The 24,111-nt window shown below is 40.4% G+C and overlaps 1 protein-coding gene across 2 annotated transcripts in view; it reads left to right on the forward strand.

Moving 5' to 3' along the window:
- The first annotated feature begins 408 nt into the window (after nt 1-408).
- SMAD4 (SMAD family member 4) overlaps nt 409-24,111 on the forward strand; it is a 33,481-nt gene continuing 9,778 nt past the window's right edge. The window contains exons 1-7 of one of the 2 annotated variants that reach the window (XM_063453894.1): nt 409-592; nt 11,509-11,813; nt 13,162-13,336; nt 16,366-16,395; nt 22,074-22,292; nt 23,344-23,463; nt 23,876-23,989. In XM_063453894.1, coding sequence (XP_063309964.1) covers nt 11,574-11,813; nt 13,162-13,336; nt 16,366-16,395; nt 22,074-22,292; nt 23,344-23,463; nt 23,876-23,989 — 898 coding nt within the window. In that variant the 5' untranslated portion in view covers nt 409-592; nt 11,509-11,573. Of the gene's footprint in view, nt 593-10,540; nt 10,692-11,508; nt 11,814-13,161; nt 13,337-16,365; nt 16,396-22,073; nt 22,293-23,343; nt 23,464-23,875; nt 23,990-24,111 lie in introns of those variants that run through there. The other variant, XM_063453895.1, reaches the window with a different exon arrangement.

The raw sequence follows: 24,111 nt of genomic DNA on the forward strand, positions 1-24,111 counted from the left end.
TTTTCATGCATTGTCCACCAGCACCAAGTAGTGATGGTGAACCTGGCAACGAGAAAGGGTAGCCAGTGAGGACCTTCCATTACAGGCAACCATACACAGCAGAGTATTTACTTAGTGATCACTATAGGGTTGTTATAGCAACCAATAAGCCAGTACCACTAGGGCAATTTACTGCTGTATTTTGATTGAGTTCCACTTCCTGTGTGTAAAACAACGCGAGAGAAACCGCGAGTATGTGAGCCCTTCCTTCTCCTACTCTGCTAGCCCCTCCCCGTTTTTCTATTCTCACCCGCTCCACCTACTAGCTGTACCGCCCACTCTTGTTAGCCTATGCATTATTAGCCCCGCCCACATCCTCTTGTCTATAGCATGCTAGCCTCGCCCTCCTCCTCCTTCCCGCCCTCCTCTCCCCAGTGTCCCGGATGTAGCCGTCGCCGCTCCTGCGCACTCCCGAGCCGTACGAGGTTTGTTTATCTGCGGCCTGCGCCGCCCGGAGAGCAGCCATAACAGCACCGTATCATCGCCGACACCTCGCTACCGCCTCCAGGGCCCGGACTGCCAGCGGACTAGGCCGAGAGCCTCACTGTGCCAGGTAACATCGTTATAATATTAACCCTCTCCATCCCGGGGTCTGCGATACAGCCAGTCCACGGTAAATCCAGCCACCACCACTATCCCAGCCAGTGACTACATTACCCACAATCCTCTGATATACCCCTGGCTGGGAGAGCCTCACTGTGCCAGGTAATATTGTTATAATATTAACCCTCTCCATCCCGGGGGTCTGCGATACAGCCAGTCCACGGTAAATCCAGCCACCACCACTATCCCAGCCAGTGACTACATTACCCACAATCCTCTGATATACCCCTGGCTGGGAGAGCCTCACTGTGCCAGGTAACATTGTTATAATATTAACCCTCTCCATCCCGGGGGTCTGCGATACAGCCAGTCCATGGTAAATCCAGCCACCACCACTATCCCAGCCATGGACTACATTACCCACAATCCTCTGATATACCCCTGGCTGGGAGAGCCTCACTGTGCCAGGTAACATTGTTATAATATTAACCCTCTCCATCCTGGGGTCTGCGATACAGCCAGTCCACGGTAAATCCAGCCACCACCACTATCCCAGCCATGGACTACATTACCCACAATCCTCTGATATACCCCTGGCTGGGAGAGCCTCGCTGTGCCAGGTAACATTGTTATAATATTAACCCTCTCCATCCTGGGGTCTGCGATACAGCCAGTCCACGGTAAATCCAGCCACCACCACTATCCCAGCCATGGACTGCATTACCCACAATCCTCTGATATACTCCTGGCTTGGAGAGCGTTATTGGAAGTGTAGTCCACAGCTGTTAATCCGAAGTAGCCCCATTTATACTATGGTCGCCCTGAGGTTAACCTATCGAGGTCTATGCCTCCTTCTCCCCAAGTTAGAATTGGTAATGTTTACTTTATCTTTATTCAGATGCAGTTGATGCTTTCTGGTTTTGTATGTGATATAACTTAAATATGGAACATTAAATTGTGCCTAAGCAGAACATACATATATGTATTATATATATATTTTTTTCTGGGCTACCAGATAATTTATTTAGAACCTCCTGACACCATATAGCCTTAGTTGGAATTAAATGCTTATCTTTAGGGGTTAAGCCATCAGTCGGTCCCCATTTACAAAACGGCTTGAGAAAAATGTTTTTTTTAAAGCTGTTTTGTAAATAGGGGGCTACTGGTGGCTGAAAGCTGCATTGTCCAAGGCTTTCTGATAAAAGCCTCAGACGAAAGAGAGGAGTAAGTTAACCAGCTCTGAATTAAACACTTTGGGGTTAAACCGTTTTATTGGTCTAACGACCAGAAGGTAAACTGGCGCCAGTGACGAAGTTGTTACGGTCCTTGGAGTTTTCCTTGAAGCCCATTTAGCCAATCTATCCAACTCTACAGCCTATTAGTTTCTAGTCATTGGTTGTTTTGGGTCACAGCCCATGCTTTGGTTGAAAAGGTTGTGTTTAAGTGTGAATAGAGGGACTCCAGGCGCTCAAACCAATTAAATGACATTTAGTTCTTATAGTGTCTAGAAAGCCCTTTTAAAAGGGATACTATAGTGCAAGGAATGCAAATCTGTATTCCTAGCACAATAGTTACATCTAGTCCCTTCTTCGGGTAGATAATAAAGGGTTATCTGTCAGCCAAAGGGTTATCTTTATCACCTGGTTCCAGCACTGTTGTCCCTCACCGCTCCTCAGACGTCACCCGATGGGGGGGGGGGGGGGGGTATTCTAATGCTCATGTGTGACCAGCGCATTAGGCTTCCGCCCAGGAAACCATTGAATCAATGCTTTTCTATGGGAATATAAGGGAAGCTGGATGTCCAGCGTCACATATGTGACCTAAAGACCAGCAAAATCATGGAAGCACCTCTAGTGGCTGTCTACCAGACAGATTCTTCTTATAGAGAAGCATTTGATTGGAATGTTGCTCACCTCGGGGTGCATGGGGAGGGTGGAAAAGGGGTAGACAGGACAGGTCATTTAAAAATGAAAAAAAAACTATTCAATACAGGAGGGATGGAATTAACAAGCTTTACTGTTGCAAACCCGCTGCCTGCAAGGGAGAAGATGACCATGTCTGTGACCAGCGCGCTGACAACAGATGTCAATTCTGTGCAAAATCTACATTTGGCAGTCTGGAACAGCATTCCAAACTGCCAGTCACATGTGCCAGGTGTGCTACTAGCTCTCAGCACAAACATGCAAGTATCTCAGTGTGAGCAGCTGCACATACAGATTCTTACAACCATGACACTTCTAAACGTGGAAGTGGTCATTCATGATGATGTAGTGGTTATGGAGACAGGAGTGTGCTGGTCTACAGTAAGATGTCAATCCACTATAGTATGTTTTGACAAGTTATCTAGGTACCACATTGCCTTCTCCAGAAAGAGAATTTTGATTGTATTACAGAGTAATGCAGGACTGCACTCACCGGCTAAGAGCGTCAGCTGATCGTATTTTGCATCTGTTGGCCTTGCCACAGGCAAACAGCAGTTGTGCCTTGGTGGTTATTGGTGCTATGGCTGGTGGAGTGAGGTGTGCAGACCCCAGTATTTGTTTCCTTGTGGTCCATTGCTCTCTGAGTTACAGAATGCGGGGACTGTGGCAGCAATGGAAAACAGTGCCCTTTTACTGTATTACATTAACCAGTTTTTTTTTTTGTTTTGTTTTTTAAACCTCTGTTTTTCCATTCAGATTTTACTTGTGAAAATTCACAGTTTATTTATTTATTTAGTAAATAGCCATGTCCAGGGCCCTTGAACTTTGTATTAAAATGATTTTGTGTTAGGATAAAAAAAGATTGGGCTACTGCTTTTGTCCCTTGAACAAGTAGATTTTTTTAAATTTATTTTTTACAAAAATTCTGCAGGCCTGTAAAATTATTTTAGTATTTGCTGAAAGGTGGTGGTTTTCACAGGGGAGTCAATGTAGGGTTTTTGCTAAATGTTTTCCTTTCAGACAATGAAAGTGCATAACCAGATTTTATACCTTTTTTAGAATATATAACAAATGCTATATAATGATAGTTATCCTTTAAATTGGGTTAAAACCATAAAGTTGCATTATCAATCACCCACTTTAATACATCTCAACGTCTGCTGTGGCTTCTTACAGGCATTCTGTCAGTGCAATTTCTGTGTGCCATATTTGAAATGTGTGTGCATATTTTTTTATTTTTTATTTTTTTAGAACAGCAAGTTAGATCTATAGAATAAACAATGTGTTTGCAGTCTTCTGACAATTCATGTAAAACAATTGGCTGCACAGGATCCACCTTTTTCATTCTTTAATATTTTACAAACTTACAGACATAAAGCATAAGTGCATTTTTTGTAGATGTTTAGGATAGGAACTGCAAAAAAAAACACTCTTCTAACTGGTGGTACAGGCAACTCTTGGAGATTTAGATTGATCAGTATTTACATTCATGAATGATACATTCATAGCTTTAAGCAAAATGACAAACATTATTTGATGGGTGCTTATACATAAGCCATGTGCTTTGTACAAATGCAACACAATATGCACTGAATTGCGTAAAGAGTTGTACGCAGGAAGAACCCAACTGACTGTGTAGTGGTTAAGGTGCCAGAAGTGAGCTACATCTGTTTTGTACTACATTTCTGATTCCCTATAGTCATTCTGTCAGGTATCTTCAATGAGTTTACAGTTCTTACTCAGCACTTGATGGAAGTCCCTACCTGTATATTGTAGAAGTAGTTTTTAGATTGGAGTGTCTTGCACATTTCTCTAGTCCCCAGGCTATAGTTTTGAGTGTTGGTTTATTGTGAAATGTGTTTCATTATTATTATGATTGTACCTTTCCCGGTTAAATGTTATGTTTTGACAAGTTATCTAGGTACCACATTGCCTTCTCCAGAAAGAGAATTTTGATTGTATTACAGAGTAATGCAGGACTGCACTCACCGGCTAAGAGCGTCAGCTGATCGTATTTTGCATCTGTTGGCCTTGCCACAGGCAAACAGCAGTTGTGCCTTGGTGGTTATTGGTGCTATGGCTGGTGGAGTGAGGTGTGCAGACCCCAGTATTTGTTTCCTTGTGGTCCATTGCTCTCTGAGTTACAGAATGCGGGGACTGTGGCAGCAATGGAAAACAGTGCCCTTTTACTGTATTACATTAACCAGTTTTTTTTTTTTGTTTTGTTTTTTAAACCTCTGTTTTTCCATTCAGATTTTACTTGTGAAAATTCACAGTTTATTTATTTATTTAGTAAATAGCCATGTCCAGGGCCCTTGAACTTTGTATTAAAATGATTTTGTGTTAGGATAAAAAAAGATTGGGCTACTGCTTTTGTCCCTTGAACAAGTAGATTTTTTTAAATTTATTTTTTACAAAAATTCTGCAGGCCTGTAAAATTATTTTAGTATTTGCTGAAAGGTGGTGGTTTTCACAGGGGAGTCAATGTAGGGTTTTTGCTAAATGTTTTCCTTTCAGACAATGAAAGTGCATAACCAGATTTTATACCTTTTTTAGAATATATAACAAATGCTATATAATGATAGTTATCCTTTAAATTGGGTTAAAACCATAAAGTTGCATTATCAATCACCCACTTTAATACATCTCAACGTCTGCTGTGGCTTCTTACAGGCATTCTGTCAGTGCAATTTCTGTGTGCCATATTTGAAATGTGTGTGCATATTTTTTTATTTTTTATTTTTTTAGAACAGCAAGTTAGATCTATAGAATAAACAATGTGTTTGCAGTCTTCTGACAATTCATGTAAAACAATTGGCTGCACAGGATCCACCTTTTTCATTCTTTAATATTTTACAAACTTACAGACATAAAGCATAAGTGCATTTTTTGTAGATGTTTAGGATAGGAACTGCAAAAAAAAACACTCTTCTAACTGGTGGTACAGGCAACTCTTGGAGATTTAGATTGATCAGTATTTACATTCATGAATGATACATTCATAGCTTTAAGCAAAATGACAAACATTATTTGATGGGTGCTTATACATAAGCCATGTGCTTTGTACAAATGCAACACAATATGCACTGAATTGCGTAAAGAGTTGTACGCAGGAAGAACCCAACTGACTGTGTAGTGGTTAAGGTGCCAGAAGTGAGCTACATCTGTTTTGTACTACATTTCTGATTCCCTATAGTCATTCTGTCAGGTATCTTCAATGAGTTTACAGTTCTTACTCAGCACTTGATGGAAGTCCCTACCTGTATATTGTAGAAGTAGTTTTTAGATTGGAGTGTCTTGCACATTTCTCTAGTCCCCAGGCTATAGTTTTGAGTGTTGGTTTATTGTGAAATGTGTTTCATTATTATTATTATGATTGTACCTTTCCCGGTTAAATACTTTGTTGTTATTATTATAGTGACCTTCACCAGGGCTCATATTTTTCTCATGGCACTGTGCCATGGACTCAGTCTAGGCTTACAGTAGCGAGTAACTTTTAGGCCTGTTAGAAACATAGCTTTGAACCCTAGCATCTATTACTCCACCATGGTAAAGACTAAACTAAATAAATCTAAGGTGTGTGTGGTGGGGGATTAACCGGATAAGTATGTATGTTTTGGTTATGCCTTTTACTTGTAGTGTATATTGGTTTGAGTGAGTAGTTTTGCTTGCATGGGACTGAGTTTAGGTGTGTGAGTACAGTTAAGAGTGTGTTTCTGTCCATCTTCAGGGTCCCTGATTTTTGCAGTTTTGATTTAAAACTACTTCCAAATGTCCTCTCTTAAGCTCCCTGGGGTTTTGTGTAGTAATACAGATCACGTGTTCATCTCCTGGGTCCTGAGCAAAAATGAAGATCCTAAACCACAAGTGACTTGAAGTGAAATCCACAGCTCTTGAAGAACTGAAACTTCCATAATGATTTACCATCCTTTAAGATAGTAGTTATGCAACAACTGAGAGGTAGTCTTTTGGTAAAATAATTTTCATAGATCCTGTGGATGTTGTTTATGCAAAAGATGTTTTGTGTTTGCAGTATTATGGGATTGCTTTTCCCCATATGGATAGCGGTACAACAGCAGGGATTTTCTCCCTCCCTCTTAAGCAATAAATTATGTGCTCCCCTCCAGAACCCCAGTTGTATGTGTGGCCTCTCAGGGAACTGGTCTGTCCTGTTTTTATTTTATTTCTTATGTGCAGTAGAAGAATTTGAAGGGGACTGCAAACCGGGGTAAACTGTAGGATAGTTGTAATGGTTGGGTGGATGTACATGCACAAAGCTTCTCCCATTCATAAACCTGCTATAAGGATATTTATTTTATAAGGTCCTACACATAACGTGTTTCTATGTATCCGAAGCATAACAGACATTGGCTATATGTGTCTCCCTCCTACCCATTTTTAAGCCCACTCAGTCTCTAATTTCATTCAGAGACACACTGCCTACTCACATTTTGTAAATGCGTTCTCATTTTATTCTGCAGCGCTCAATGAACAGAGGCCAGATTTAACCCCACCAGGGCTAGAGAGGTGATTGTTGTTCTGTATTGCAGCACTTGAGGTGCTGAGTGTTTGCACTTAGAATTTTTGTTTTGTTTTGTCTTTTTTATTTATTTTTTATTATCCAATTTTGCCTTAATGTTTGGTATTGACATTTTATCCCTTTGTGGGTTTTCAGGGTGCATTTGATTTTTGTCCCATCAATTTCAAAATACATAACATTTTTATTTAAAAAAAAAAAAAAAAAAATATATATATATATATATATATATATATATATATATATACATATATATATACATATACATATACATATACATATACATATACATATACATATACATATACATATACATATACATATACATACACATGCATTAATGCGATCTAAACACCTTGGAGATAAAGATCCAATTGCATCTCCCTTATAAATATACTTGATTCTCAGAAATGTTGTAAGTGAAGTAGGGAACCCTGTGACAGCTATACTTGATGACACAATCTATTTGCTCTATATATTGGTGGGCAGGCCCATTCCAGGATCATAGACATGCATTTCTGAATGTGGCTCCATGGATCTGAAGTGTACTCTTGTTTTAAAGGAACACTATAGTCACCTAAATTACTTTAGCTAAATAAAGCAGTTTTAGTGTATAGATCATTCCCCTGCAATTTCACTGCCCAATTCACTGTCATTTAGTAGTTAAATCACTTTGTTTCTGTTTATGCAGCCCTGCCACACCTCCCTTGGCTATGATTGACAGAGCCTGCATAAAAAAAACTGGTTTCACTTTCAAACAGATGTAATTTACCTTAAATAATTGTATCTCAATCTCTAAATTGAACTTTAATCACATACAGGAGGCTCTTGCAGGGTCTAGCAAGCTATTAACATGGCAGGGGATAAGAAAATCTTAATTAAACAGAACTTGAAATAAAGAAAGCCTAAATAGGGCTCTCTTTACAGGAAGTGTTTATGGAAGGCTGTGCAAGTCACATGCAGGGAGGTGTGACTAGGGTTCATAAACAAAGGGATTTAACTCCTAAATGGCAGAGGATTGAGCAGTGAGGCTGCAGGGGCATGTTCTATACACCAAAACTGCTTCATTAAGCTAAAGTTGTTCAGGTGACTATAGTGTCCCTTTAACGCTTTCAATACTGGTGGAAATGAAAATACAGTAGGGTAAAAATCCGTATACTGTTGTTAGACATGGGATATATTCTTTATTCTATAGATAAAAAAAAGTGATTTCTGTGCTAGTTCTTCTGCAGCATTCAGTTTAGGGATTCATAGAGGAACAGACTTGTAATTTTAAAGAATATTGTCCCCAGCCGTTTTTCTGAAGTCCTATTTTGTGCTTATGTTAACAATTGAAGGAGTCAGGTGCTCAATTACCCAAACATGGATATTTTAACCAACAACTTACTTGCATAACCCTTTGGTCTATTCACAAAATACAAACTTGGTTATTTCGGCCATATTTTCACTTCCACTCAGCTGCTGGTCAGTTAACTGTTAAGATCAGCCTACGGTCTATATATTAACTATTTTGACTATATAGACCAAAGGAATTGACCCACTGATCATTAAGCCCCTCTAAACATATGTCTAGGTTGGGGGAAACCCCAAGAGCCTAGTTCGGTAGGCCACTGGAAAACTCTTATTAGGAAATTCCTTATTTTTGTAGTCAAGTACTTTGTGGACACTCACCACATATAGCAGTTGGTACCTACCTGCAAGCACTCAGTCATCTGTGGTGGCACATACCATTCGATACAGCTATACAGGAGTATTGTACCTTCGTAATAGTAGTATATTTCAAATCTGAATCAATCTGTTTATATTCATACAACTACAAGAACATGTGAGAAAACAGGAGACTTCCACACTTCTGTAGTACCGGGGAAAGTCAACAAACTGTAGGTAATTGAAAAATTTACTATGAATCTATCTATTTTAAGGCGGTAAACAAGATAACCTTAGTGCCCACTCTAAGTTATTGGTATATTTGAAAACCAATCTCTTGTAGGTTAAAATGTCTAGCTAGACATTCTAGCATGAAGGCTCGATTTTGGAGAACCGTTGACGGGTTACTTTAGAGATGAGTCCCATTTTTGACATAATTTTTCACCAATTTAGGAATTGATAATTGTGTGGTAATTTACTAACTAGATGGGGTCTCTGTTCCGTTGTGAGTGATAGCAGGAGTGTTTGTTTGGTTGATTGTGAATAAAGTGAACCTCAGGCGAATGTCTTTCAGTCAACTTGAGCCAAATGAAAGTTACTTTTTCTATAGTAACTTTTAGTGCATATCCCCAGATTTGTCAAGTGACAAGTTAATTCAATGATTGTGATAGTCATTTGTTTGCAGTTCAGACAGCCTCTTCAAGCATAATAGACTATCATGATGATGAACTGCAGCATTAAAGGGACACTATAGTCACCTAAACAACCGTAGCGTAATGTAGTTTTTCTGGTGAGTATAGGCTGTCTCTGCAGGCATTTTAATGTAAGCAGTGTATTTTCAGAGAAAAGGAAATTTTCACACTATAGCTTAGGAACACTTCTAATGGTCACTCCTCAGACGGCCATTATATGTGCTTCTTGGGTCACACTGACTTTCAGCTTTCCCCATAGAGATGCATTGATTCAATAAATCTCTGAGGAGATGCTGATTGGTCAGGGCGGTGTTTGGCTCCACACCAGCCCTTCCTCTTGGCTGAGATTATCTCACAGTACAGTATATCTAATAGCAAGCAGTTACCGTAAACAATATGTATTTGTTCTGTTTTTGCCATTTTTTTTTTCATAGTTCTGTTGTGTTTAGAAATATAGTATTGTGCAAACCTGTTTTCTTGGTCCATGATTCAATTTGGATCCTTTTTAACCCCTTAAGGACCAAACTTCTGGAATAAAAGGGAATCATGACATGTCACACATGTCGTGTCCTTGAGGGGTTAAACAAGTATTCTCGCTGTGCCTGTCTACAGATTAGCAGCCTGAGGCAAACTGCCAGGCTTCAGTATGTCATGGTATTCTGAATATTGGATATAGCTTTGGCCTATAGGTTCTATATTTTACTAGAATTGATTACATTGACGTTCATGCTTTGCATCACTCTGAGAGGGATCCTAGTGGCTCATGTCTGCTATAAGTAGTATATGTGACTGTATTATTGGATTTCCCCATGTGCTCTCCACATCTCAAAGCCCATTAAGATATCAAATTCAGTAAATGGTTTACATTACTGAATATCTGCCACAAAGCAGATATGTTTCCTCTAATTGGAGAAGAGTAATGCACCTTCTGTTTTTTATCTTTTTTAGATTGCTTTCAAGTACTAAATTACTGCAACTGGCCCGAAGCCCCAATGCATTATGATCCCAGATGCCAAGGGTTAAAATGCAAACCCTGCTTTCATTTGCCTGGCACTTTGCTGAGTCAAAACTATTTTCTCCCCTGTTATTTTTGGCTTAGTCAGAGCAGAACTTTCCATGTGTGTTTGTTTATGGTTTTGTATCATGAGAAGGGACACGGAAATGTTCCCTCCACACATGTACATAAAGAGACTCTACCAAGCAGAAAATTGTTTTATTGTTACACTAATATTTTGTAAGTGAGTTGGATACAGTTTGAACACACTATGGTGGTGGACAGTTTGCAAAGCATAGCTTGAGCGCACAAGATCAGTAAGTATGGTTAGTACTAGGTAGAACTTTATTAAAAATAAGCTTGTCAAATACATTTTCAGCTGTTTGAATAGTGCAATATAGAAATCTCCAGTATTTGTACACTCTGTATTGACATGGTATGCTTTTGTTATCTGTACTTTTCATTTATTTATTATACATTTTAAGACAAAACTTATATTCTGAACAGCAAAAAAAAGTAAAACCAGCTGTTCCTTAGAGAGTTTGTCTAATGCAATGATCTAGTTTATCCAGAGGGTATTTGGTATCGATTGCAAGGTTTGTTCCAAAACAGCCTAAACATCTTCAGCACACCACAAGTTATTTCAGTCCTCACTGTTGTGGCCTGTGTTTTGCAAATCAGTTTAAAATGCACAAAATGAGAATAGCTGCTCTCTGTACCTACATTTCATGGAGCAGTACAAATGACACTTGCTGATTACTGTGCTGGGAAGCTGTCCTTTTTAAACTTATCATTTAAATCGGTCAGGCTCTTTTTAATCATCATTAACAAAAATGTAGCTTTAGTATTCATTATAGAGCACCTATATATGTAAACTCAAGTATGCATAATGATTACTTCATCACAGTTTTAAAATCCCACCAGAATTTTACAGAACTGCCTCATACAAGCAATAATCACAGAGAGCCATATAAATGCAGAACATATACAATAGTACACAAGGTATTGATACATTCTAGGAACCGTGCATTTATAGCCAATCTGCTTTTTATTTATTTTTTGTGCGTTTGAGGGCCTATCCTTTGCTGTACAAAAAAAACCTTTTAACCTAACATTGTGTTTTGTGTGTTTTAGGTTGGTGCAGAGTTTAATTATTGAAGAGTTTTGTAAAGGAATTAAAACTGGATTCTATTGACAACATGTCGATTACGAACACGCCCACAAGCAATGATGCCTGCCTAAGCATCGTCCACAGCTTGATGTGCCATCGGCAGGGAGGGGAGAGTGAGACTTTTGCTAAACGAGCAATTGAAAGTCTTGTAAAGAAACTAAAAGAGAAGAAAGATGAATTGGACTCATTGATTACAGCAATCACTACAAATGGCGCTCATCCCAGCAAATGTGTCACCATTCAACGAACTTTAGATGGCCGGCTTCAGGTAAATACATTTTTGTTAAAGCATGTATAAGGCTGTGTGTGTGTGTGTGTGTGTATCTTCTGTGTTGTTTGAATTTTATTTGTGGGTTGATAACAGTGGCATATATTGTGTTAAGGTCACCCCCAAATGAAATGGCCATTTAAATAAACGTATTGGTGTTTTTAGCAGCCAGAAACATGGTACAGTTCAGTTTTTCATGGTTCAGTTATTCATCAGTGGAAACAAGCTATATTCGAGGAATATATTGGTTTTCTCAGAATCATGTGTTTAAAGGGACACTATAGTCACCTGAACAACTTTAGCTTAATGAAGCAGCTTTGGTGTATAGAACATGCCCCTGCAGCCTCACTGCTCAATCCTCTGCCATTTAGGAGTTAAATCCCTTTGTTTATGAACCCTAGTCACACCTCCCTGCATGTGACTTGCACAGCCTTCCATAAACACTTCCTGTAAAGAGAGCCCTATTTTGGCTTTCTTTATTGTAAGTTCTGTTTAAGATTTTCTTATCCCCTGCTATGTTAATAGCTTGCTAGACCCTGCATGAGCCTCCTGTATGTGTTTAAAGTTCAATTTAGAGATTGAGATACAATTATTTAAGGTAAATTACATCTGTTTGAAAGTGAAACCAGTTTTTTTTTCATGCAGGCTCTGTCAATCATCGCCAGGGGAGGTGTGGCTAGGGCTGCTATTTTAACTCCTAATGACAGTGAATCGAGCAGTGAAATTGCAAGGGAATGATCTATACACTAAAACTGCTTTACTTAGCTAAAGTAATTTAGGTGACTATAGTGTTCCTTTAATCTCTGGTGTTCACTTCTTTATGTCCTTTTACTTTGGATTTAAAGCAATCTTTCAGCGACAAATATATGTCATATTGTTCTCTTTCTCTGGCCATCCAGACTAATATTTATATTTATTGATCTCTTGTTTTGCTCAGCACATAGATAAATACTGTCTTTGTGGTAGTGTCTTATTATGTTCTATAAATAATTACATTGGTTAACATCTAGATTTGTATATCTGTTTTTTTTTTTTTTTATTTATTTTTTTTTAAGCCCCCCCCCCCCCGCATTTTATGTAAGTCAGATTCATGCTTGTATTTAGCTTTTTCCTTTTTCACTATGTTGCTTGCATCTGTAAGTTGTTTTCTACGAATTACTTGTTCCTGCGTTGGCTGCCACTGTATGAAATGACACATGAGGGGTTTAGTACCAAAACCAAAGTGCTATGTAAGGCAGCTGGCTGCTGGTTTTACAGTCAATGTAATGGTTTGTCTATGTAAAGAGAGAACATGGGGCAAAGTGAATAACTTTCCTTTGTGTTCAATAACTATGTATTTACATTTTAGGTGGCTGGCAGGAAAGGCTTCCCTCATGTAATTTATGCTCGTCTCTGGCGTTGGCCAGATCTTCACAAGAATGAACTGAAGCATGTTAAATACTGTCAGTATGCATTTGATCTCAAGTGCGACAGTGTCTGTGTGAATCCCTATCACTACGAAAGGGTTGTGTCTCCTGGAATAGGTAAGTGCTCCTGATTGATCATTGTACAGTATGTGACTGTGGATCTTCAACCTTTAAATAAATACTAGCGTATTTGCTTATAGTTTGTAAAAATTTAAATAAAAAAAGGGAAATAAGGTAATTTTTGCTTTGACAAAATTAATTTACACGGATGGTGCCCATTTGTGGTATATCTACAGAAAGAAATTAGCATTCACTTATACTCTTTATCTATGTAAACTTCACATGGAACCTAATGTTTTTCCCCATTGCATATATTGTAATGTTAAACGAGGATGGGTTTCCTCCAGTGTCTTACACGCTGAAGGCTTTTGTTTCCAAAGGATCCAAATTAAGTAGAATTATAGAAACCAATTATTTAACTCACAGGTGGTCATTGACTCCCTCTTCAATTGAAATATAATTAACATAATTAGCACAGTGTAACTTTAAAATATGAGGTGCAATCAGACTATCTTAGCCCATTTTTATTTTTGCAATATTTTCTACATCACTTTCTTGCTTAAATCTCTTTGATCTTTTATTTTTTTTTCTGTTTTTGAAACCATGGCAGTGATTTACGTTGCCTGTGAGTTTCTTCCTGTTTGTAATTCTTTCACTGATTTAAAACAAAATTTCCCATCATTTTGGATAAGCTTTTTTTCAATATCTGCTTATTGTTGATACAATGTTATATAGAGAGTTACCCAACCATTGCTCAAGACATAGATTTCAACCCAGACCCCCTGCTCCAGTTGGCTGATGTCACATCCTGTTACAAGAGTAAGTATCCGCAGACTGTATACATTTACTAGCAGTTTTGCTAATGCAGTGTATAGAAAAAATCTTTAACATATTCTTTTATATTTATAGATTAAGTTATATTTAAATGGTGCTTTAATTCTCGAGTGTGGGCTGTACGTACACGGACACGCACGGCATTCAGATATTGCAGGCAGTGTTCTGGGTGTTGTATCCAAATTAACTGAGAATCTGGACGCTTGAAATAAAAGTATAATTTCATTCATACATTGGCTTTTAATCTACCTTTTAGCATAACGGATATAATTGTGGGTCAAAGTTCTAAAATTGGGAAAAGTAGATGTTTCTCTAAATATAATTTAATGAATAAAATTCTTATGTATATGGTTAAAACTAATTGCATCTCCATGATGGACATTTGGCCTTTTTGTGATCCACTTTATTAAAGAAACGTTGACTATGCCTTGCCTGTTTAGCCTTTTCCTTAAATCATACTATGTTTACATTGAAGGACATGTTGTTCTCAGTCATAAAGTCTCTCCTTGACATGAATTCATGCAGAGATGTGAAATATTGATGAAGTGGTTTCCTCATTTAAAATTTGAACTCAGCAGTGCTTGGCAATCTTGTTACACCTAGTTGCAAAAAGGCTGAACTGTAGACACACGTATTGAGGATTATATTTAGAGAGAAAGTTGGTGTAGTAACCATTTCCATGGTAACTGCCTTTATTACTTGCAAAAATATGATTGTAATTCTTCTTTATAGATATAATTTAACAAAATAAATGCCCTATTTATTTTCTGTCCCACGCCAGGGAATATCACCAGTTCTTTTACATGCTGGCCTTAATTTTCTCTCTAAGCAATTTGCAACCTTAGTGTCACTGTTGTCAGCAAACTAGCTGAGGAGTTAGCTCGAGGACTGGGTTGGGAACCCCTGCTATAAAGTTTCAAAATATTCTCATAAAGTGTGTGTATCCCTTTCTCTGTTGGAAACACGGCTGGTATTGTCCACCATCCCTAATCAATGTATAGTCTTAAATACGAAACAATTAAAATAATTCACACCCACTTAGGAAAATATACAGAGTAAAAAGGATATACCACCTATTGCAGATATAGATATGGTGGTTACATCTGTAAAACAAATGAGACATACATAGTGTTTTCCATATCGGTAAAAACAAACAATTGTATCATATGAGGATTGAACTCACAAAGATGGAGCCTCTTGGGCTCTATGTACTTCGCTCTCGGGTGCCTATTCAGGCTTTCGATAATTTTCAGTTGAAGACCCAGACTCCACAAATTCAAGAGTAAATAAGGGTTTATTAATTGATGAAATATTATATAAAATATTAATAATATAGGACAAAAATAGGCAGATATATGTATAAAATACAGCGTGGTATGGTACTGCAATAATGGCCAAAATTAAAAGCAGCAAAGCACCACAGCATATACACAAAGTAACAATACCGCCAAATGAAAGTCCCAGTAAAAAGTCCAGTAAAGTGCAAACGCGTTTCAGCCCTAGATAGGGCCTTCCTCAGTGCTAAATTCCTGGAAAAAAAAATGCACTTTACTGGACTTTTTACTGGGACTTTCATTTGGCGGTATTGTTACTTTGTGTATATGCTGTGGTGCTTTGCTGCTTTTAATTTTGGCCATTATTGCAGTACCATACCACGCTGTATTTTATACATATATCTGCCTATTTTTGTCCTATATTAATATTTTATATAATATTTCATCAATTAATAAACCCTTATTTACTCTTGAATTTGTGGAGTCTGGGTCTTCAACTGAAAATTATCGAAAGCCTGAATAGGCACCCGAGAGCGAAGTACATAGAGCCCAAGAGGCTCCATCTTTGTGAGTTCAATCCTCATATGATACAATTGTTTGTTTTTACCGATATGGAAAACACTATGTATGTCTCATTTGTTTTACAGATGTAACCACCATATCTATATCTGCAATAGGTGGTATATCCTTTTTACTCTGTATATTTTCCTAAGTGGGTGTGAATTATTTTAATTGTTTCACTTTACCTTTAGGTGTTAAGGGATTACACCTTTCTGTCACACTTACTTTTATTGTCTATTTTAAGTTGGAAGCGCCTACACAACTATACACCTTGTGTATGTTTTGTTTGCTATAGTCTTAAATACGTTGCGTATGTCACCCATCCTGCTTCATAGTTGGTTATAATTTCATGTATTGAAAATTATTTTGTGCTGCTGAATAGCTCAGTAAAATTAACGGTTTGTTTTTTCTCAATAGATCTTTCTGGGCTGACATTGCAGAGTTCAGGTAGGTAAAATAATATTTAACTGCATGATTGCTAGATGCCTTTGTTGAGGTAATTAGTGCATATAGGTACACTTATTGGTGCATTTGCCTTGTGTGCCAAGCAGTTTTCACTTTTCCAAAAACAAACCACAGGAATACAATGCCTTGGACAATGTTGTACATGTGTGTCATGTACTTCCTGCCTTCCTGTCCCTTTTGTCTGGTATTTCCTGTGGACTCCAGAGCCCTTCATTTGGCATTCACTCTGAGTTGTACACTGGAGGACATTACAATAATTTGTGATGTCACTAATGTATCTGAAGTGACTTTAGATAATATTGCACTTGTTCCATTTAAAGCAGTAATGTCACTACAAAGATTTTTGCACAACCAAAAGTTAGATTTAATTTCTTTAAAATCTGGTGATTATTGTCGTTTTTATCTTTTTTTTCTACTATGGCATATAAACTACTTAATGAGTTACCGTTACACCATGTATAGTGACCACTTGTGTGATTTGAAGTGGCCTTGGTGCTCGGAGTCTGTATGTTTCAGCGTTTTGTTATGAACATACATACACATACAGAGTTTAACTGCTTTGCTGCTGGAGGTGTAACTCCGTGTCCAGCAGCATCATTGCGGTGTCATCAGCCAGCATGGGATTAGAGTTCTGAGCTGGCTAATGTGAATTATCTGCAACTTTTATTGAACAGAATTATATTCATTGGTTAAGAGTGGTGACCTGGCGATCTCAGCCAATGAATTGCAAATGCGGTCACTTCATTGTTCTGTGAGTTCACATGTTTTTTCCCACCTTCACTGTGTTTAATAGCTAGTGCAACCTTTAGGTAATATAAATAAATACATTCATGTGTCCATAAAAATTGCTTACACTTGCGAAATCACTATTTATAGTTTAAAACTGCTAAAAGTAAAAGCTTCTTTAAAATTGACATTTAGTGTTTAAGTAGATGAACTGTGTTATTGCGTGCTTACTATATACATATTGATCGTATTTTTAATTAAAGCATTCTCTGCCTGTTATCTAGCTGTGATAATTATTGCAGTCCATAAATTCCATCTCAATGGTAAAGGTGCCAAATTGCTAGGCAGTAGAAAATCATGTATATGTACACAATCTTTTTTTTCCCCCCCTTTCCACTCATGTTTGCTGATAAAAAAAAACCAAAAAAAAAACACAATCCTCTGTAACACAAAAACTATAAAGTGTAAGTATAACATTTACCAAAGCAGGAGTAGGCATCCTCCATCACCCAAGATGTTATGGACTGCACCTCCTATGTTGCTTTGCCAGCATTATGGGGGATGTAGTTCAAAACATCTGGAGTGCCGACGTTGCCTACCCTTGCACTATAGCATAGGGTAGTTATGTTTTAATATCTGCAACGTCATGGTAGAGTGCCTTCTTAATGACATATTGATTTCACTTTTTTCAAATCATCTCTAAATTTAAGTGACAACTCTTAATTAGCTTTAATTTAAAGTTGTGTTCAAGTAAAATAGCAATTTTGCCATTTAAAAAAAAAAAATATAATATAAAGCAGGGGTGCCCAAAAAGTAGATGTTTTAAAACGACAGCTTCCGTGATGCTTTGGCATTCTAAAGGCATGCAAAGCCTCATTGGAGTTTCACAACATCTGGGGATCTACCTTTAAGGCAACCCTGATATAAAGCTTCATTTTAATAGCACACATCTTTTGCTTAATTATTGTAGTCTGAAGTGATGGGATTTCTTTAGGTCAGTAAGAGATAATCATTGCACCCCAATGTTTGCAAATTACATTTCTTATTAATTTCAGGCTGCCTAAAAATAGATGGGTATCATGGGAAATGTAGTTCACAAACAAATGTGGTACCAACATTAAGGGACACTATAGTCACCTGAACAACTTCAGCTTAATGAGGTTGTTCAGGTGAGTGCTACAGCTACCCGGAGCCTTTTTCTTGTAAGCACTGTATTTTCTGAGAAAATGCAGTGTTTACATTGGAAGCTTGGAACACCTCTTGTTGCAGTCAATCAGACGGCCACCAGAGGGACTTCCGAGTTCAGAGGCCCTAAAAAGGCCTCCCGTCCGATGCATTCTGGGTGAATGCATCAGACGGGCTATCAGCACACAAAGCACTGTGAACGCGCTTTGTGTGCTGACAGCCTGTCAGCACTGCTGTGGGCGTGGCTTCAGCTGACAGCTTCAGCTTCAGCTGACAGCTGAAGCCCGAACCCACAGGGACGATTACTGTCCACAATAGTGGTTGAAGGGGGGGGGGGGGGAGACCTACTCTCCTTCCCCCCCCCCGGCCCCCACTGCTGTGCGGCGGGTGGGGGCCCTAAAATTATCAATAAGGGGGGGGACCTACTGTCCCCCCCCCCGGCCCCCACCCCTGTGCGGCGGGTGGGGGCCCTAAAATTATCAATAAGGGGGGGGACCTACTGTCCCCCCCCCCGGCCCCCACCCCTGTGCGGCGGGTGGGGGCCCTAAAATTATCAATAAGGGGGGGGACCTACTGTCCCCCCCCCCGGCCCCCACCCCTGTGCGGCGGGTGGGGGCCCTAAAATTATCCCCGGCCCCCACCCCTGTGCGGCGGGTGGGGGCCCTAAAATTATCAATAAGGGGGGGACCTACTGTCCCCCCCCGGCCCCCACCCCTGTGCGGCGGGTGGGGGCCCTAAAATTATCAATAAGGGGGGGACCTACTGTCCCCCCCCGGCCCCCACCCCTGTGCGGCGGGTGGGGGCCCTAAAATTATCAATAAGGGGGGGACCTACTGTCCCCCCCTGGCCCCCACCCCTGTGCGGCGGGTGGGGGCCCTAAAATTATCGATAAGGGGGGGGACCTACTGTCCCCCCCCGGCCCCCACCCCTGTGCGGCGGGTGGGGGCCCTAAAATTATCAATAAGGGGGGGACCTACTGTCCCCCCCCCGGCCCCCACCCCTGTGCGGCGGGTGGGGGCCCTAAAATTATTAATAAGGGGGGGACCTACTGTCCCCCCCCGGCCCCCACCCCTGTGCGGCGGGTGGGGGCCCTAAAATGATCAATAAGGGGGGGACCTACTGTCCCCCCCGGCCCCCACCCCTGAGCGGTGGGTGGGGGCCCTAAATACAAAGGGGGGGGACCCTAGTTAACCCTCCCCCCCCCCCAAAAAAAAAAATTATCTCCCTACCTACCCCCCTCACCCTAAAAATAATGAGGGGGGGAACATTAACTAAAAACCTGTAAAAAAATAAATAAATAAAAAGAGATAAAAAAAAAACTTACCATTCAATGTTTTCTTTCTTCTAAAATCTTCTTTCTTCAGCCCAAAAAAGGCCAAATAAAAATCCATAATAACCGACGCAATTAAAAAAAAAAAAAAAAAAAGAGCGCAAAAAAAATAATCCATCTTCACCCATGGAGGGCTCCGCGCAGACTGAGCTCCGCAGGGTGGGGAAGGCTTATAAAGCCTTGCCCCGCCCTGCAATTAGGCTAAGAACACTCTGATTGGTGGGTTTAAACCAATCAGAGTGCTCTTTGTCATTTTACAAGCGTGGGAAAGTTCTTTGGAATTTTCCCACGCTTGTAAAATGACACAGAGCACTGTGATTGGATGGCTTGAAACCCATCCAATCACAGTGCTCTGTGTCATTTTACAAGCGTGGGGAAATTCCAAAGAACTTTCCCACGCTTGTAAAATGACAAAGAGCACTGTGATTGGATGGCTTGAAATCCATCCAATCACAGTGCTCTGTGTCATTTTACAAGCGTGGGAAAATTCCAAAGAACTTTCCCACGCTTGTAAAATGACACAGAGCACTGTGATTGGATGGCTTGAAACCCATCCAATCACAGTGCTCTGTGTCATTTTACAAGCGTGGGGAAATTCCAAAGAACTTTCCCACGCTTGTAAAATGACAAAGAGCACTGTGATTGGATGGCTTGAAATCCATCCAATCACAGTGCTCTGTGTCATTTTACAAGCGTGGGAAAATTCCAAAGAACTTTCCCACGCTTGTAAAATGACAAAGAGCACTCTGATTGGCTCAAACCCACCAATCAGAGTGTTCTTAGCCTAATTGCAGGGCGGGGCAAGGCTTTATAAGCCTTCCCCACCCTGCGGAGCTCAGTCTGCGCGGAGCCCTCCATGGGTGAAGATGGATTATTTTTATTTGCGCTCGTTTTTTTTTTTTTTTTTAATTGCGTCGGTTATTATGGATTTTTATTTGGCCTTTTTTGGGGCTGAAGAAAGAAGATTTTAGAAGAAAGAAAACATCGAATGGTAAGTTGATTTTATCTCATTTTTTATTTTTTACAGGTTTTTAGTTAATGGTCCCCCCTCATTATTTTTAGGGTGAGGGGGGTAGGTAGGGAGATATTTTTTTTGGGTGGGGGGGGGAGGGTTAACTAGGGCCCCCACCCACCGCTCAGGGGTGGGGGCCGGGGGGGGACAATAGGTCCCCCCCTTATTGATAATTGTAGGGCCCCCACCCGCCGCTCAGGGGTGGGGGCCGGGGGGGGGGGACAGTAGGTCCCCCCCCTCATTGATCATTTTAGGGCCCCCACCCGCCACTCAGGGGTGGGGGCCGGGCGGGGGGGGGGACAGTAGGTCCCCCCCCTCATTGATAATTTTAGGGCCCCCACCCGCCGCACAGGGGTGGGGGCCGGGGGGGGACAGTAGGTCCCCCCCCTTATTGATAATTTTAGGGCCCCCACCCGCCGCACAGGGGTGGGGGCCGGGGGGGGGACAGTAGGTCCCCCCCTTATTGATAATTGTAGGGCCCCCACCCGCCGCTCAGGGGTGGGGGCCGGGGGGGGGACAGTAGGTCCCCCCCTTATTGATAATTTTAGGGCCCCCACCCGCCGCACAGGGGTGGGGGCCGGGGGGGGGACAGTAGGTCCCCCCCTTATTGATAATTTTAGGGCCCCCACCCGCCGCACAGGGGTGGGGGCCGGGGGGGGACAGTAGGTCCCCCCCCCCCCTTATTGATAATTTTAGAAAGTGAGCTGTCAGTCAGACAGCTCAGCTCGCGAACGCGCATTCCGCGCACATGCGCGGTAAAGCGCTCAGGTTCTTCATAGGGCGGCATTCAATGCCGCTCTATGAAGAACGCGATTGGTCCAGCGCGAAGCCGTCCCATTGGGCCCCGCGATTTCGTCATTTTGACGAAAAAGGGGGCGCGGCCTAGCGGGGAGCTCGGCGCTGGAACGGAGGTAAGTTTTTAATATAAAACCACCGATTTTTTTTTTTTAATTAATGAAAGTTCATATAAAAGCAAGAAGGAAGGCTGGGGGACCTGTCTTTCTTGCTTTTATATGGTGACTATAGAGTCCCTTTAGCCATCGGGTTTTTTTGTTTGTCCTCCAGTCTTATTGGTTCTTATTGACATGTCTGTATCTCTGGAACTGCCATTGTAAAAGGCTACATCATAATTCTCAACTCTTGTAAATTACAAATGTGCCATTAGTAAAAAAAAATTTTGTATCTTGTGGAGCGATATTCAAAATAAAGCTGAAATCTGCAACCACTTTGTCTTTAATGTGAATTCTGGAACACCACTAAGTGACTAAGTGACTAAGGTTTGCACCAGTTTGTTTCCGTGTAGGAACTAGGGGTGTCTGTCCGCTCTGGGAAACATTTTACAGATGCTTGCTTGAAGTTATTGTGTATGTATATGTGGTTTGTGAAGTTTGTGTTGTTTCATTCCAGCTCCGTCTTGCCTGCAAGTGAAGGATGAATATGGCCATGACTATGTTGAAGCTCAACAGTCAATAACAACCCCAGATGGACATTCAATTCAGACCATCCAGCATCCCCCCAGCAATAGATCAACTAGTGATAATTACAGCAATTCTGCACTGCTGGGGTCCAGTGAGCCCACCACACCCAATGCCAACAGTTTCTCCAGCATTCCTGTTGCTTCAACAAGTAAGACTTGCATAGACGAGTCCATTTAATGAAATTGTTTGTAATGTTTACACTAAATTGATATGTTAATGGACATTTTAAACACTGTTTGTGTGTAGTTTCTTTGATACAACTGCATGACAAATATTGTATCAATTAAAAAAAATACTGCTCTGTGGAATATTCATTTATGAATGTCAATTAGATACAACACTTTCTATAGTTCGATCTGATCCTAGAGGAACACTTTAGGGTCAGGAACACAAATGTCTTACCACCTAAATATAGTCAAATCTTACCTTTATTCCAGTCTGCTGGTGCTGGCTCTGCCCTGATCTGCCTCCTTGGCTGACATCATCAGAAGTGATGGTCTGAGCCAATCTCAATGCTTTCCCATAGGAAATCTTCGGATTGTCTGAGACGTCACTCTGGCCAGTCATCATCTCCTCATAGAGATGCATTTAAGTTCAGTGTCTCCATGCTGAGTGTGGAGACACCGAAGGTCAGTGCTGCACACTGTGCAGCACTTCCCCAGGAAGCACGTCTAGTAGCCATCTGAGGAGTGGTCACTGGAGGTGCCCCTAGGCAGCAATGTAAACACTGCCTGTTCTCTGAAAAAAATCTTTACTTCAAAAAGCCTACAGTGACCCAACTATACTCACCAGAACATCTAAAATAAACTGTAGTTGCTCTGGTGACTATAGTGTCCCTTTAAATATACAGGTGTCTAACCTTGTCAGGTAAACACTTTCTCGTCAAAGTTTAAAACTAGACTTTTTTTGTGTATGCTATTTAAATTAATCAGCACCTAATAATTCAAAATGTGAATATTTGGATTGTATGGGCTTTATCATGAAATACATTTTTTACATTCCTTGCGATTAATACTTATTTTGTATGCCAAAATTGATCGCAGCTAAAAAAGCAAGTGTTCCTTAACAAACATATTATATATATATATATATATATATATATATATAGCATGTTGGATTCCTGCACAGATTTGCATTGCATAGTAGCCACATGTTGTTTAGCAGAAGGTTCAAAGCCGGTTTGTGTTCTTTTGCCATAGGTCAGCCTGCTAGTTTATTGGCAGCAGCTCACAGCGATGGCCTTTTGCAGATTGCGTCTGTGCCTTCCCAAGGGACCCAGCAAAATGGCTTCAATGCTCCTCCTGCGACATACCATCACAGTAAGTGACCTGTTACCATTGGATTAGCATTGGCAAAGTATTTACATTTTCAAGCTTTTGAAGCTTATTTTAAGTGTGTGTCTATCTTTCTTTCTTTTACTATCCTGTGCTAATTAATCTGGATTTGTCCTTTTGGGGGGTGGGGGGGAATTATAATAAACATCATAATGACATTTACATTTTGCTGCATTCGCCTATAAGTCAAGGCTTACACTCTGTGAAGCCTGTATGGCTGATTTACATCATACATCCGCTTGATCTTTTTGTTTTTGTCTGTTGCATTGTTCCATAACATTGTCTTGTGGACTCCCCCTGACCTCCTCCATTTGTGAGACATATTGCTTACACCGCAAAAATAGTAAGACCCACAGAAAGGGCCGGTTTAGTAACCATGTTATCTATGATATTATAGACAGTACCACAACCTGGAGTGGAAGTAGGACAGGACCTTACACACCTAATATGTCTCACCACCAGAACGGACATCTTCAGCATCATCCACCCATGCCCCATCCTGGACATTACTGTAAGTTTCTTTTTCAATATTAGCACACTTACCAGAACCATTCACTTATTTGATTTTCTGAGTTGTTTTAATTTTTCCAAACCCTTGTTTGTTCTAATTTTTATTTTTTTTGTGGTTATTTA

Source organism: Pelobates fuscus, chromosome 5 (assembly GCF_036172605.1).
Source record: "Pelobates fuscus isolate aPelFus1 chromosome 5, aPelFus1.pri, whole genome shotgun sequence".
Classification (NCBI taxonomy): domain Eukaryota; kingdom Metazoa; phylum Chordata; class Amphibia; order Anura; family Pelobatidae; genus Pelobates; species Pelobates fuscus.